At 47.2% G+C, this 14583-nt stretch overlaps 1 protein-coding gene across 2 annotated transcripts in view; it reads left to right on the top strand.

The window, feature by feature from the left end:
- The first annotated feature begins 2578 nt into the window (after positions 1-2578).
- The window catches only part of LOC120402897 (NADH-cytochrome b5 reductase 2), a 28933-nt gene continuing 16928 nt past the window's right edge, over positions 2579-14583 (top strand). For both annotated transcript variants that reach the window (XR_005597348.1, XM_039533461.1), the window contains exons 1-5: positions 2579-2696; positions 4202-4348; positions 5675-5747; positions 6892-6998; positions 9628-9757. Coding sequence is in view for 1 of the 2 variants with exons in the window: in XM_039533461.1 (XP_039389395.1) it covers positions 2682-2696; positions 4202-4348; positions 5675-5747; positions 6892-6998; positions 9628-9757 (472 nt within the window). In the remaining variant the exon portion in view is untranslated. The remainder of the gene's footprint in view (positions 2697-4201; positions 4349-5674; positions 5748-6891; positions 6999-9627; positions 9758-14583) is intronic.

Raw genomic sequence — 14583 nt, 5'->3', positions numbered from 1 at the left:
GTAAAACTGGACAAGTGGAGTAGAATTGGGCTGAATAGTTTAATGAAAGAATCAGAATTTTGCATGATCCAGAATCCAGCTTGTGGTTGGCAAGAAAGGACCATCACTAGAAGAAAGTGAAAAATAATAGTGGCTAGAAAGAGGCTTCAGAAATGGCCTGCAATAATCAAAAGATCAGATAAAAATCAACTCCTGAAATTCTTTCAAGGGTTTCAAGACACCTTTCTTGCCTTCATCTTATCATAGGAATTGAAGTCATATCTTTGAGAGAAGACAAATTCTTTTCCCACCAAAAGCACAGTTCAGAAAGCCACTGATAATCTAGTCACACAGCTCTGCAATCATTAGAGTCACAGTAAAATATGCTGGAAGCCACATGTTTGAAACTAACATACAGTGAAGTTTAGGATTAATTCCTGACTGAGGAATTTGAGTGTTTTTGTGTTTAGAGTTTTTTTTATTTTAGTTTAGTTTTGTCAAGTCTTCAAACTGTAAGTTGAACAACATGGAAACTTTATATAAAAATGTTGCTTTCATTAGTCTTTATTTTAAGATGTTATAAGTATAAATTGTTTTTCCAACTGAACAAATTAACCGTTATTCTGCCATGGAAAATAAGAAGTCATGCCACCTTAATCAACCTCTGTGGCATCAGAATCCAACAGCTTCTGCCATGGAAATAAATCTTATGCTGCCATAGAATTCCATGGGTCCTGATTATGATGGACTGTGGGCTTTGCCCACTATGTTTCACTGACTTAAGGGATTCATTAATGTAACTACTGAATTGTAAACCAGGGCATTTTCCAGAGCACATCTCTGTTCTCTGGCAGTCTGAATAATGGGGAGAATTAATGGTATTTGAGGCTAAACATTCTCCTATTTTTTAAAGTGGTGAGTGGAGAAAACAGTGGTAAGAAAGGTAAAAATGATAGGAACCAAGAAAATAAGAGGTGTAGAGGTATTGGATTATGCATTTCCCCCCTCTTTTTATAATCATACTTGCTTCATTATATAACAATATAATGCATGCATTTTACTTTCATTTTGGATAACTTCACTAGCATGACAAAATATACAAGTGTTACCAAAGTTAATGCACCAAGAAATTGTCTGGGACAGGTTTAATATGGTACTGAGGTTTTATATCTTGCAACCTTATTGTACCACTGTCCATAACCTGACAGTGGAAAATTATTGCTGGCATCTCTCTCTCTTCTCCCAGAGTTATGTATTATTTTCCTTTCTCGCTTCTTAGTATAATGTGTATGTGCATGCACTATTTTAGGTCATGTCTAAACTGTGAGGACTGTATTGGCATAGCTACGGTACCATGGCTATGCCAGCATAACCCCATAGTATCAACTACATTGGTGGAAGGGATTTTCCATCACTGTAGGAACATCATCTCCCTGAGCGGTGGCTTTTCAACGGAAGCATTCTTTCACTGAACTTTGTCTACACTGGGGGTTACTTTACTCAGGAGTGTGCAATATAGCAACTTCTGAGCAATATAGCTATGTCAACGTGATGGGATGGTCACATTACACAAGGTGGCAGAGCAGGGTAAATTAGATTAATTAATCTGATGGGCTGCACCTGGGGGAGAGCCAGGGCTTGAAAGGTTGATTGATGGATGGAGGCAGAGAAGGAACAGGTGGAGCTAGTATAAAGCCAGGCAGCAGAGTGTGTAGCCAGTCTCAGGACATTGGAGAGGGAAACCTAGGGGAGAGGATATATGAAAAGGTTCAGGGGAATAACAACAAGGTGTAAAATGGTGCAGACCTTGGCTGCTGATTGGAGGGACCCTGAGCTGGAATCTGAAGTAGAAGGTGGGCCACTGGAGGAGTGGCAAGGTCAGGGCGGTGAAGGGAAGAGTGCCACTTTGCATGGAGAGACTTTGATACCCTAGAAGGGGAGGATTACAGTGACCTGGTGAGGGGGCCAAACCATGAAGAGAAAGCACCCTGAGTCACAGAGATAGGTGGCAGCATGCACAAGTCAGTGACAAAGGGGGCATCAGACCTGGTGAGCTAATCCCCAGGTGGGCTATTAGGAGGCCCTGGCATGGTGAGTGGGGCCTGTGATAGTCAACTTAAATTTTAAGTATAAACCAGGCCTCATCTAGACTGGTGAAATCCAGTGGTTGGTTAGGGAACATAAGTGCAGTAGAAGTGACCTCTCTAGTCAGCTGCTAGCACAGTGCTGAAGCAGGGGGAAGGATTGCGGGGACCAAGGGTCAGAAGGTGTTGAAATGGGTGGGCAGGGTTTTCCAGTGGGGTGAGGGAGCAGTGGGACTGTGCAGATCAGAGGCTTGCATGGCAAAGTGGGGGGGGGGGAGGGGAGCTTGCAGGGCAGGAGGGATTTGCACGGGCTGGACAGTGTACTGGGGAGAGGGGGGAGCGTGCAACAGGGAGGAGTGTGCAGGGGCTGGAGAGAAAGCAGGGCTGGAGCGGGTTGCACTGGGGGGGGGGGAGTGCGCAGGGCGGGAGGGTTTTTCACGGGCTGAAGAGAAAGCAGGGCTGGAGGGGGTTACACTGTTTGGGGGGGGGAGTGCGCAGGGCGGGACTCGGGAGGAGTTTGCACGGGCTGGGCAGAGTTTGCAGGGAAGAGGACTCGGAGGTTGCACCGGGGCGGAGCGGGAGGCGACTCGGGACCGGTGAGCGCTGCCTGCCGCAGTCATGGAGCCGAGCGCGGTACGAGGGGCGCTGTGTCCGGCGTGCAGCGCAGGCTGCGCCACGGCTGGGCTCTGTGGCACCTGCTCCCACCCCCTGCGGGCGGGGCGAGGGATGGGGCTGCCCCCGGGATGGGGCTGTTTGAGGAGCGGGGGGAGCCGCGTTAGCGCAAAGGAGCATCGGGGTGGGGGCAGTAATGGCGGCTGGGGCTGTGAGGGGGGTGCTCAGTTTGTGTGTTTGTCTCTTGTCCGGAGCCCGCAGGTCCTCAGCATTTCTAAAGCTCCAGATCCTCCTCACAGCCTCGCCTCCCGGGGAGCTGCCCACCCCCACCCGTCCGGCCGAACTATGTGGCCATAATATTAACGTGCCCAAGGTCACTTTAGCTGTGTTGTCCCTTGGAGGCTGGTGCATTTGATGCACTAAAGCAATGTGAGCAGAGGCTGTCTGACTCTCTGATGCAGGGCCGGATTAACCTTTTGTGGGCCCCCATGGAGGCAGTGGAGCATGGCGCGGGGAGGTCAGTCCCCGGAGCGAGGGGCCAGCCAGAGGCAAAGGGGCATGACGGGGTGGCCCTGCTCTGCCCAATGCGAGGGCACTATTTACAAACCAGCAGTTGCCAGATGCATAGTGGCCTGCTTGGCCCTGTGCTGGCAGCCTGCCCCTTCCCCTTGGGGGCGGGCCTATGCCACACCACACAGCCCCCTTGCCCAACACCCCCCAACTCCCTATGGACAGAGCCCCCCCGGCCCACTATGCCCAGTGCACCCTGAGACCCACCCACAAATGCACAGTGCCCTTCGCACCACCACCACCCCTGTCCACAGCCCCCCCACAACTGCCCAGCACCCCCTACAGAACCCCCACTTCTTAGTGCCCCAACACAGAGATCTTCCCTGCCCCTTCACCCCCGCACCCAGGCTGCCCACAGACCCACTCCCCCAAGCCCTGCCTTCTGGCCGCACTCACCGGCCCTGCTGGGAAGCAACTGTGCCTGCTGGGCGGAGCCAGCAGCGCAGCCAGGGCCGGGAATCACTCTGGTCCCTCGGGAGTGGCACGATCCGCCAGGCCAGGACCTGCCCTGACCGGGGTCCCTCAAGATGCACTTGTTTGGAGGGGCCCAGCCAAGCCCTCTACCCTGTTTCCCCCCCCACACACAGCCCCCTGGCTGAGACTGGCCAGGCTTCTGCACCAGTCCCAGGCGGCTCAGCTCTGGGGAGACAGGTGGGGCCCCACAGGTGGTGGGAAGCAGAGACTGCCCAGAGCCAGAGGTGCACTGGGGTCTGGCCAGGGGGCTGAGAGGAGCAGTGGGGTGGGGCCAGGGAGCGGAGAGGAGCCCTTGGCCAGGCGAGGGACAGGCTGAGAGTAGCAAGTGGTGGGCGGGAGAAGCCAGCGGGGTCTCGGGGCACAGTGCAAGCGGAGCAGGCCGGGGCCCCTTCTGAGCATAGGCCCAGCTCCATGGAGCCACTGGAGCCATTGTAAACCCGGCACTGCTCTGATGTCATTTACAATCTGTTTCGTTTTTTTAGGACGTGGCCTTGCTGATTGCTCTGGTTGTCATTGCCGCGACAGCCTTGCTGTTAGTTTTCAAGACTAGGAGATCCCAGAGGAAGAGTGATCCCATTACATTACAGGATCCAAACACTAAGTATCCATTGCCATTGATAAAGAAAGAGGTGACCAAAGCCATTTGGTTTGTTTAGAATCCTGCCAAACTGCTCTGTGAAGATCACTTAGATTGTGCAGCCTACACTTTCTCAGGGAGGAAACATGGTCTAATGACCAAACAGGACTGGAGTTAGATCTGTGCTCTTTCCCTGGCTCTGACACTGGTTCACTGTGTGATCTTGAGCAGTTGAATGAGTCTTTGTTTTGTCTGTGTCCATATCTGCAAAATGAAGACCCATAATGCTAAGTTATTTCACAGGAGTGTTGTGAAGCTTGCGTAATTAGAGATGAACCCAAACACAGATCTCCTCATCTCTGAAATTGGGAGTGGAGGTTTTAAAATTTGAACTTCGATCCAAAGAGTTTCTCTGATGATAATGGGCTAGCTCAGAACTCTGATATGAACATCCCTGAACTTCGGGATTTCCAATTGTGAGTGTTGTGGTTTAAAGGCATGTCTATAATGAACGTTTGTAAGATGTTTTGAGGTCCTTAGTTAGAAAGTAAAAAAGATGATTTTTTTAGTATTAAACAACCCCTTTAAAGTATCTCCATGAGTGTTCCAATACAATTTTATCACCACCTTTGGTAATAAACTTTTTATATGGCATCCGGATCTTGTATCCTCCCTGTTCCTTAAGTGGGTTTACTTAAAACAGGATTCTCTGTCATTAAGTATTTAAAGTATTTGAGGAACATCTCATATTCATAGCTGCTATTGGAAATGTCTTGGAATATTTTTTCTAGATGTTGCATAAATTTGGTTCCTAAAACATAATGCAAAAATTAGTGTTTACTTTAGTTACCCCTTCAAAATAATAAATAATTGGATTAGTTTCTTTGGATGCACAGTTCTTAATCCAGAGGCATATCTTCCTTTTAATACACGTAGAATTTGCATTGGTGGAAAGTAGGCGTTACACATTTACATTAAGGAAGGCTGTGCCTCTACTGAGGCATGCCAGTTCTGTCATAGATCAGGAAATGTCAGAGGTACAATGAGCATGCGTGTTGGTTAGAGAAAATCTAATGATTTGTGTTGTAAGGCTGCAGTTGTCACAATGTCCTTAATCAGGAAAAATTGCCTTCCTGGTGGCTTTGGGGGAGAGGAGAGGACTTCAAGATTTGGCCCTTTATAACCAGGTTTAGAAGAAGATGAACTGTTAGACTTCACTGTCAAAACTGTTTCTGTTTTGCTGCTTGGATTTTGGCTTGCACTTTAATGAACAGTAGTTTCACCAAAGAATATTGTGCTGTTTTCCAAATTCAGAGGGATACTGTACTGTCTTGTTAACAGCACGTTGTTTGTTCTCCATCTCTTTGCTTTCCGTCAGGAGATCAGCCATGATACCAAGAAATTCAGGTTTGGGCTTCCGTCGCCGGATCACGTATTAGGGCTACCTATAGGTAAATACTGAAACTCTTTCCTGTGATGATTTTTATTTGTAAATTTAGGATTTTGCCCTGTTTTTTAAAGCATAGTGAATTTGGTGCTCAGGAAGGTGCGGTATTAAAAACTCCATCTAGAGGCAGCCATGGTACTGCATTGTTGGACAAGCTCCCTATAATACCATGTGACAAGAATCCTAGATTAGCACTGACAAACAGGAAAAGGAACGGAGGCCGTGTGGATACCTATTGGGCTGGGGGCAGCGTCAAAAGCCAAATTACTGTGCTTTCATTTTTTCATAAATCCCAAATATAGATTGACTCATGTATTAAACCGAGCCCCTTCCCAAATATACATGTATAGGAGAAAGTCCTACAACTGTAGGCTATATGTGAAGACACATGAGTAGAGTCTGCAGCATCTTGTTCTAACCATGAGCCCAGCCACTAGAGCAGAGAAAAGGAGATGTGACAGTAGGAATAGTTTGAAAAAATTGTATCCCCTCTACTGAGTGGCTGTCTAAACTGCATCAAAGCAAAAATCTTCTGTCCAGTAGAAATAATGACTATTCTCTATATTAGTTTTTCAATAATAGAGCTCTGGAATTGTAGATTTATACATGGTATTGCTTTATTGGCATGAACTGGGAAGAGCCACAAAGTGTGTGTTTTTTCAATATCTGAGGTGGCCCTGTAAGAAAAGGGTTAGGGTCCGTGTACTGGTAATGTCAAGGTGTGCAAAACAAATGAACAAAATAGCCCACATGACATAGTTCAGCAGTTTATTTCATGGTTGCAAAAGGAATTTATACTATTGCTGTTCTCATCAACTATAGTGTGTGTGTATGTACTGCATACTCCTGATGGTGTTATGATAACCATGGATTATGTAAATACAAATATTGAAGGATATAGAATATATTCTCAACAATAGCATTTATTTGATTAGACTGAAATGTAGTGAAGAATGTTTCTAGGGTTGTGTGACTAGATGAGACGTAACTTCTGTATCCCAACAGGATTTGCCTATCGTGGTTAGCTTCTAATGCTTTCATTGGAGTTATTATATATGTTTAGATTCCTTATTTCCCACTCCAATCTTTTTGTTTTCTCTTCCCCCAGTCCTGAAAGTGATGATTAGATTGTAACTCTTTCTCCCTAGGCCAGCATGTTTACCTCTCTTCCAAAATCAATGGTAATCTTGTCATCCGGGCCTACACTCCAGTTTCCAGTGACGAAGTAAAAGGTTATGTTGACTTAATTATAAAGGTAAATATTAGCTGCCTTAATGTAGACAAATAATTTAATCTAACTGGACATGTTCACTATCCAAGTGTAGAGGGCAATGCTTGCCTTAGGAAGGAAAGGATTGGATTTCAGTGACATTTAAAGTGATGCTGTCAAACACTGTAGTTTATGCCCAAAATTTGACCTTTCTTAAAATACGGTGATTTGATGGCAAAAGTCCTCCAGGTTAGTATTTATTTTTAAAGTGTATTTAGTGAGCCTGGAAAGTGCTGGATATTAGACATGGAGAGTGAAGCCTATTTATCTGTTGAATAGGTACAGCGGGGGACACTGCACATTTCTCCCTACAGCTCCCTACCAACGCCTGTCGTTTGAGGGGGATGTCTTTTTGGTGCCTCATTCTTTAGGGATGAGAGGGTGATTGATGCAAGGCTGCCAATTGTGATAGCAGTTTTTATGATGTGACACCTGGCTGTTGAGGAATTTGAAACACCAGCTTATTTCACAATGTCCTTTAAATGATATAAATCTCGCTAGTAAATCTGCCATCACGACTCTAAGAGTGAGAAGAAAACAATAGTCACTATTTCGGCACAGTATCCAATAAAATGGCATCAGGAGCTCTTCCCTGGTACTTCTTCAGCAATGATTAACTAAGGACGGTTCTTCCTAAAACTATGCTGCTGCCATTGATAGGGTTTACATGTAAGTAGAAAATAAGTGACAAGGTGCTTGCTAACTCCAGTTTCACTAGAGAAATTCCACCACACCTCTTTAAACTTGGACGTTGTTCTAATGAGATGATTATTTGGAGAATGCCACAAGTGCAGAGTGCTCTACAAAATGCATAGAAAGACAAGGGGCCTGGTTGAGCTCTCATACTGGGATAAATTAAAGTCAGTAGTTACACTAGTGTAAAATCCGTGTGAAATCAGAATCCGGCAAAGGTTGCCTTCTCCAAGAACTCAGATGGATAACCAACATGGGGCAACAGTTCAGATGTTTTAAGGCTGGGGACCTAATTAGTGAAGAGTTCATCATTAGAGTTGGTCAGGAATTTTTCAATGAAACATTTTTCATCAGAAATGCTGATTTGATTGAAACCAAAACTTATTGCAGGAAAAGATGAGGTTCAACAAAAACTTTAGTCGGGAAAGTTTTCTCAGGACCAGGATTGAATTTTTTGGGGGTGTCTCTCTTTTGTTTTGTCAAAAAAAACTTTGAAATGGCTCGGGTCATTTTGATGCAGAACAGGAAAAGTTTGGAAATTAAAAAATTTTAATGGGATAGAAAAACTCTTCAGCCCACCTCTGTTTATCATGGGGAGGCTTCAAAAAGAGGTGGGTTTAAAGGAGACATTTGGAGGAGGAGAGGGAGCATTTGATTGCCGAAACTGTGGGCTGTTCAGAGTGCAGAGGGTAGAATAAAATAAGGTTTGATGCTAGGATTGGGAGGAGACAGAGGTGCAGAAGGTTATGAAATGAGAGCAGAGATGGAGGCCGGGAACAAGATGTGCAGGGCCATGAGGTGAATGAGGAGCCTGAATTTAATGAAGAAGGAGAGAGGAAGTCCTCAAGAGGATTCTAGGTGCAGCAGGAGTGGAAGAAGAAAAGCTAGTCGGCATCTACTCCTGGCATGAGCACGAGGCCCTCGTTTTCCACAATTTGATTCTTGTACAGAGTTCAGCTTTAAAAATGTGCTGGAATTGATGATTGTTAGATAGGATGGGTAGAGAAGGAGATGGCATTGCTTTGCTCTTACCTTGTGGAGAAGTATGTTACAGCCTGCACATCTATAACCCACTCTTTGAGAATCTGCCTTGCACATTCCCCAAACCATCTCTGTATGCTAATGCAGCAGCCTTAGATTGTCTCCTTTATTTCCTTTCTGATGCTTGCAAAATTGAACAATGGACTTGCAGTTCTTTGTATACATGGTGCAGTGTCATGAAAGAATGTTGCATTTTCTGATTCAATGTTAGAATCCTGGAAGATTTTGAGTAGGGGTGTTCATAGAGTTTTCTTTGCTGGAACCTTTCAAGCTAGTGTGGATTGTGGAGTGCACTGTGGTTTGGTCCCTGGACTCCGGAGTTCTTCTAATCCCCATTCTACTGCTGACTCTGTCTGCCTTTGGGCAAGCCACTTTTTCCTTCTGTTTTCTCCTTTGTTTCTGGGTTTCGCTCTTGTTCTGATTCCTCATGTTGTGAGGATTTGTTAGCGGTTTAACATTTGTAAAGTGTTTTGAAGGTGAAAGGCAATATTCATCTCTGGACTTTATGGTGGCGCCCTTTTGAATGCTGTGACATAAAGGAGCTGCTGCCATTTTCTGGAGGGAGAGTAGTGATGGAGGTGACTTGAGGCTGGTGTTGCAGAGGTATAGGGATATAAATGCAGTGTCTAGAGTCCACATGGACATTCCCATTAGCCACACTACCTGTTATGGATGGAACAGAAGCAGCTGCATGAAGCAGCACGTTGCTTATTGCACTGTGGTGGTTTCCAGTTACAATGCACAAACAAACACTGAGAGCGAGAGATTTTGTGAGTCTCATTTCAGGTGTCCAGTGTATTATGCAAGATGTTTTTGAGAAAACACCATTGCCATCTGATAGCTAAATGGTGAAACACTAACAACTGTTGTGTTTTTTCAGGTCTACTACAAAAATGTCAATCCCAAATTCCCTGAAGGCGGGAAGATGTCCCAGTACTTAAACAGCATGACCGTTGGGGATACCATTGACTTCAGAGGGCCAAATGGGCTTCTTGTATACAAGGGGACAGGTACTGTGATGTTAAAAAGGAGGGAGGGGGAATCTAGTTATTTTCTAAAGCAATTTAAATTATGAGGGCTTTCCAGATTGGGACACTGCTTTCTTCTGAAATGAAATGGCAAGAAGAGCCCCAAAGTTCTCCTGTGGGAATTCTCTCCCAGTGTTCTTGACTAGCACCTGTTGTAGTGTGACCATGTGGGGGAATGAGAGCACTGTACTTGTCTGAGAATGGGATGACTGCGACTGTTCGTGTCAAGGGTAATTAAATCCACTCTTCTCTACTGATACATTCACATTTTTCTCAGTGACACAAAACAATATATTTGAAGTAGCTGAGAGTTTTTTAATCTTTGTGCCAGATGCTCAGGCTGAAAATCTTAAAGTGCTCCTCTGGGAAGCACATCCTTTCTGCTCTGTAACTCCCTGGTGGCAAGCCAGCTTGCCCTGTTTTAAAACAGGCTTGTCTTGGATAAGGATCTTTCGGAGTGGGAGGGACTGATGTGTTGAGGGACTCTCACATAAGATGGTTGTAAAAGAGTATAAGGGATTTTGCCCTGATCTTGATTGACTGGGACTGTACACCTAAAACTTCCATATATTTCAGTGGCAGCTCCAGGTGCTTGGCACTTCAAGATCAGGCCCTTTATTAGGAATAAAGTACAAATGAGTCTTATTTTTTGGGTGGAATCAATGAGCCACACAAGTTACAGATCCACACACTTTTCTGTTGCACTTTGATTGCTATAGACAACAGCAACTCTGCAGCATTGGTTACAAATCTGTATTGATGATTATCAGAGCGTGCATTTGTGAGGTGTTCATCATGAAGCTTTCTCTTTGACTCTTGGAGATATGTGGCATCTGAATTGAGTTACAAGCTGTGTCTTATTTTTTGATTACCCCAAAGCAGCAGTATCCGCTGGTGTAGAAATGAAGTTATGTAGCTTTTTTGATCCCTGGATACTAGGGGTCAAGGTCACATGGCCTTTAGGTCAATGCCAAGGGTTTAATTGGATTCTTCTTAGCTAATAGGTATCTAAAGATGAATAAATTACTATAATAAAAAGGGTCTGATCTGAGTGTGCAGAACACTAATATATTTAATTGCTGTATTGGTTGCAGGGTCTCATGGCTCAGAGCTCTTGATCTGTTAATGTTTTAGTGCAAGTCTGTTGAACACTAACATTATAAAAGGCCAGATCCTCAGCTTTGCTCCCATGATGCAAAGGGATCATAAAGATGACTTAATTAGCCTCCTGAGGATTTCCTCCGGGAAATCCCTGGGTGACAGTTACTGCTATTCCCAGCTCTGAGAGTAGGGTGTGTGGCCACTGTGCTCCAGCAATCCACAGCTGCAGGATGACCTTTTGGTGCAGCTAGATGCAGTTGTTCAGAGGAGCCTCAAGGCTATTCTAAATTATGCTTGTGGCTAAACTAGTCCTTGTCCAGCAGTGAGATTGGAGACTACAAGCTACTTTACCATTTCCACCTTGGCCTCTGCTGAGCACAGCTTGGCTGGATCTGAAGATCTGTCCCCGTGTATCAAGTTGCCAACTCCAACAATAGTATCTGTTAAGAACATTAAGGACAAAAACAGCCATATTGGGTCAGACCAAAGGTCCATCTAGCCCAGTATCCTTTCTTCTGCCAGTGGCCAATGCTAGGTAATTCAGAGCAGAGCAGGCAATCAGTGATCCATCCCCATGTCGTCCACTCGCAGCTTCTGGCAGTCAAAGGGTAGGGACACCCAGAGCATGGAGTTGCATCCCTGACAATCGTTGCTAATAGCCATTGGTGGACCTATTCTCCATGAACTCACCTTATTCTTTTTTGAGCTCCATTATAGTTTTGGCCTTCACCTTTGCCTATCCCCTGGCAATGAGTTCCACAGGTTGACTGTGTTGAGTGAAGTACTTCCTTATGTTTGTTTTAAATAAACATGACTGCTGCCTATTAATTTCATTGGGTGACCCCTGGTTCCTGTGTCATGTGAAGGAATAAATCGGGGTAGGCAACCTATGGCACGGGTGCTGAAGGCGGCACACAAGCTGATTTTCAGTGGCACTCACACTGCCTGGGTCCTGGCCACCGGGGGGGGGGGGGGGGCTCTGCATTTTAATTTAATTTTAAGTGAAGCTTCTTAAACATTTTAAAAATCTTATTTACTTTACATACAGCAACAGTTTAGTTATCGACCTATAGAAAGAGACCTTCTAAAAACATTAAAATGTATTACTGGCACGCGAAACCTTAAATTAGAGTGAATAAATGAAGACTCGGCACACCACTTCTGAAAGGTTGCCAACCCCTGGAATAAATAATTCTTCCATATTCTCTTTTTCCATATTGTTCATCATATCCCCCCTTAGTTGTCTCCTTTCCAAGCTTAAAAGTCCCAATCTTTTTAATCTATCCTCATATGGAAGCTGTCCCATACCCTTAATAATTTTTGTTGCCTTTCTCTATACCTTTTCCAATTCTATCTTTTTTTGAGATGGGGTGACCAGATCTGCAAGCAGGATTCAAGGTGTGGGCATACCATGGATTTATATAGTGGTATTATATATTCTGTTTTATCTGTCCCTTTCCTATGGTTCCTAACATTGTTCACTTTTTTCACTGCTGTTGCACATTGAGCATTTTCAGAGAACTATCCACAATAGCATCAGCTAATTTAGATCCCATCATTTTGTATGTAGAGTTGGGATTATGTTTTCCCATGTGCATTACTACTTCTTCGAGTGATTGCTCCTATGCATTCCAGTTAGGTGTGCGCGCGCCGTGTGCACGCTCGTTGGAAGATTTTTTTACCCTAGCAACACTCGGTGAGTCGGCTGGGCGCCCCCTGGAGTGGCGCCACTATAGCGCTAGATATATACCCCAGCCGACCCGTCCGCTCCTCAGTTCCTTCTTACCGCCCGTGACGGTCGTTGGAACAGTGGAGCGCTTAGTTGACCTCCACAGCCCTAGCTTCTCACTGCTTTTCTTCTCATACTTGTTGTATATAGTTCTTTAAAAATAGATTAATAGTTTGTTGTACTTAGTGTTAGTTAGGGGAAATCGGGGGACTTAGCCCTTCTTTTTCCCAACCCGGTGCGTGCTCATGCCCAAGGCACCGGGATTTAAGCTGTGCTCGGCCTGCTAGTGGCCCATGCCGATTGGAGACCCTCACGACTCCTGCCTGCGGTGCTTAGGAGAGTCTCATCTTACAGATAAGTGCCACATTTGCAAGTCCTTTAAGCCAAGGACAAAGAAGGAGCGGGACTTTCGTTTGAAGCAGCTCCTGATGGAGTCGGCACTTAGCCCTGCGGTGCCGACACCGGCCGCTCCACAGACCTCTTCAGTGCGGAGCGCTCCAGCGGTTCCTGGCTGTTCCAGTACCGAGGCCATGAAGAAGCAGCAGCCGGCACCCCGGCACCGTTCCCTCTCTCCCTCGAGGAAACGTAAGCCAGCGCAGACGTCCTCCAAGGTCTCTGCACCAGGACCTCTCGCCCAACCACCGGCACTGGCACCCCCGACACCGACTCCAACAGCGCATAAACCGTGCGTTGTACCGTTGACTCCGGCCCCACAAGGGCCATCGAGTCTGGTACCTCCTTGCTCCCCGGTGCATACCGCGGTCGAGCTTGGTCTCCCGTCGACACCTGAAACCTTTTAGACGGCGAGAGAACTCATTGCGTTGACGGAGCCAACGCATACTCAACCCGCGGCACCGCCGGTGCGGGTTGTTAAGTCAGCGGGCAAGCCGGCTATCATGCGGCCTCCTTCCCCTGACAGACAGGAGAGACGGTACTCCAGGTCCCGGTCCCGATCCCGGAGACGTTCACGCCGCTCCAGATCTCAGCACCGCTCGCAGTCCCGGTACCGCTCTCCATCGCGGTACCGGTCGTACTCGCGGAAACGATCCCGGTCCCGCTCTCCTGACCGGCGCTATCGGCACCGATCCGGCTCTCGGTACTGTTCCCGGTACCGGTCCTCCCGCAGCCGCTCCCACCGTCAGGACTCGAGATCCCGGTCAACTTCCCGGCACCGGCACGGTAGATGGTCCCGGTCTCATTCCCGGCACTGCGAAGACCGGCACCGTTCCCCGGCACCGTCCAGGGACAGACCGGCGGCGTCGACGGCGGCGCAGTCTCAAAGTCTTTCGGCACCGCCGTGGCCTTCGAGACAGCCATCTGTCTCATCTCAGGCAGACAGCGCAGTTGATCAGTGCACCGAGCCTCAAGGGCAAGACCAGGGCCCTCCTCAATGGGGCTTCTGGACTCCATGGACCTACCATGAGACTCAAGGAGTGCCCTTTTCCACTCAGCACTCCAGGACATCCGACCACAGGGCGCCCGAGGCTACGGTCAGCAGACTCCTCCCTCAACTGTGGTAGAGGAGCCGCTGGCATCCACGGATGCGGAGCATCCCCCTGTCGCTGAGGCCCCGCAGCAGCTCGATGAACCCCCGCCGGACGCGCTGCTCCCGGGCCTGTCATCCTCTTCCTCACCGGATGAGGCCGTGGCTGGGGCGTCCTCCTCGGGCCCTCCTCCGATCGACCTTCGGGCCCATCAGGACTTGTTACGACAGGTGGCCCAAAACATAAACCTGCCAGTTGAGGAGGTGGCAGGGGGCGGTGTGTGCCAGGGTTCTGTTCCGCCCCCCTCGCCCCTCCATCACTTTAACTACGGACGCCTCGGCCATGGGGTGGGGTGCGCACCTCGGCAGCCTACACACCCAGGGCCTTTGCTCACCCCGCGAGCTGACCCTCCATATCAACGTCAGGGAACTGCGAGCGGTTCGCTTGGTGTGCCAAACTTTTCGCTCCCACCTCCAAGGTCGCTGCGTGTCTGT

The sequence above is a fragment of the Mauremys reevesii genome, linkage group 4, assembly GCF_016161935.1.
Source record: "Mauremys reevesii isolate NIE-2019 linkage group 4, ASM1616193v1, whole genome shotgun sequence".
Classification (NCBI taxonomy): domain Eukaryota; kingdom Metazoa; phylum Chordata; order Testudines; family Geoemydidae; genus Mauremys; species Mauremys reevesii.
Note: the sequence above shows the minus strand (reverse complement) of the source record. Positions and strands in the feature narration are given on the sequence as shown.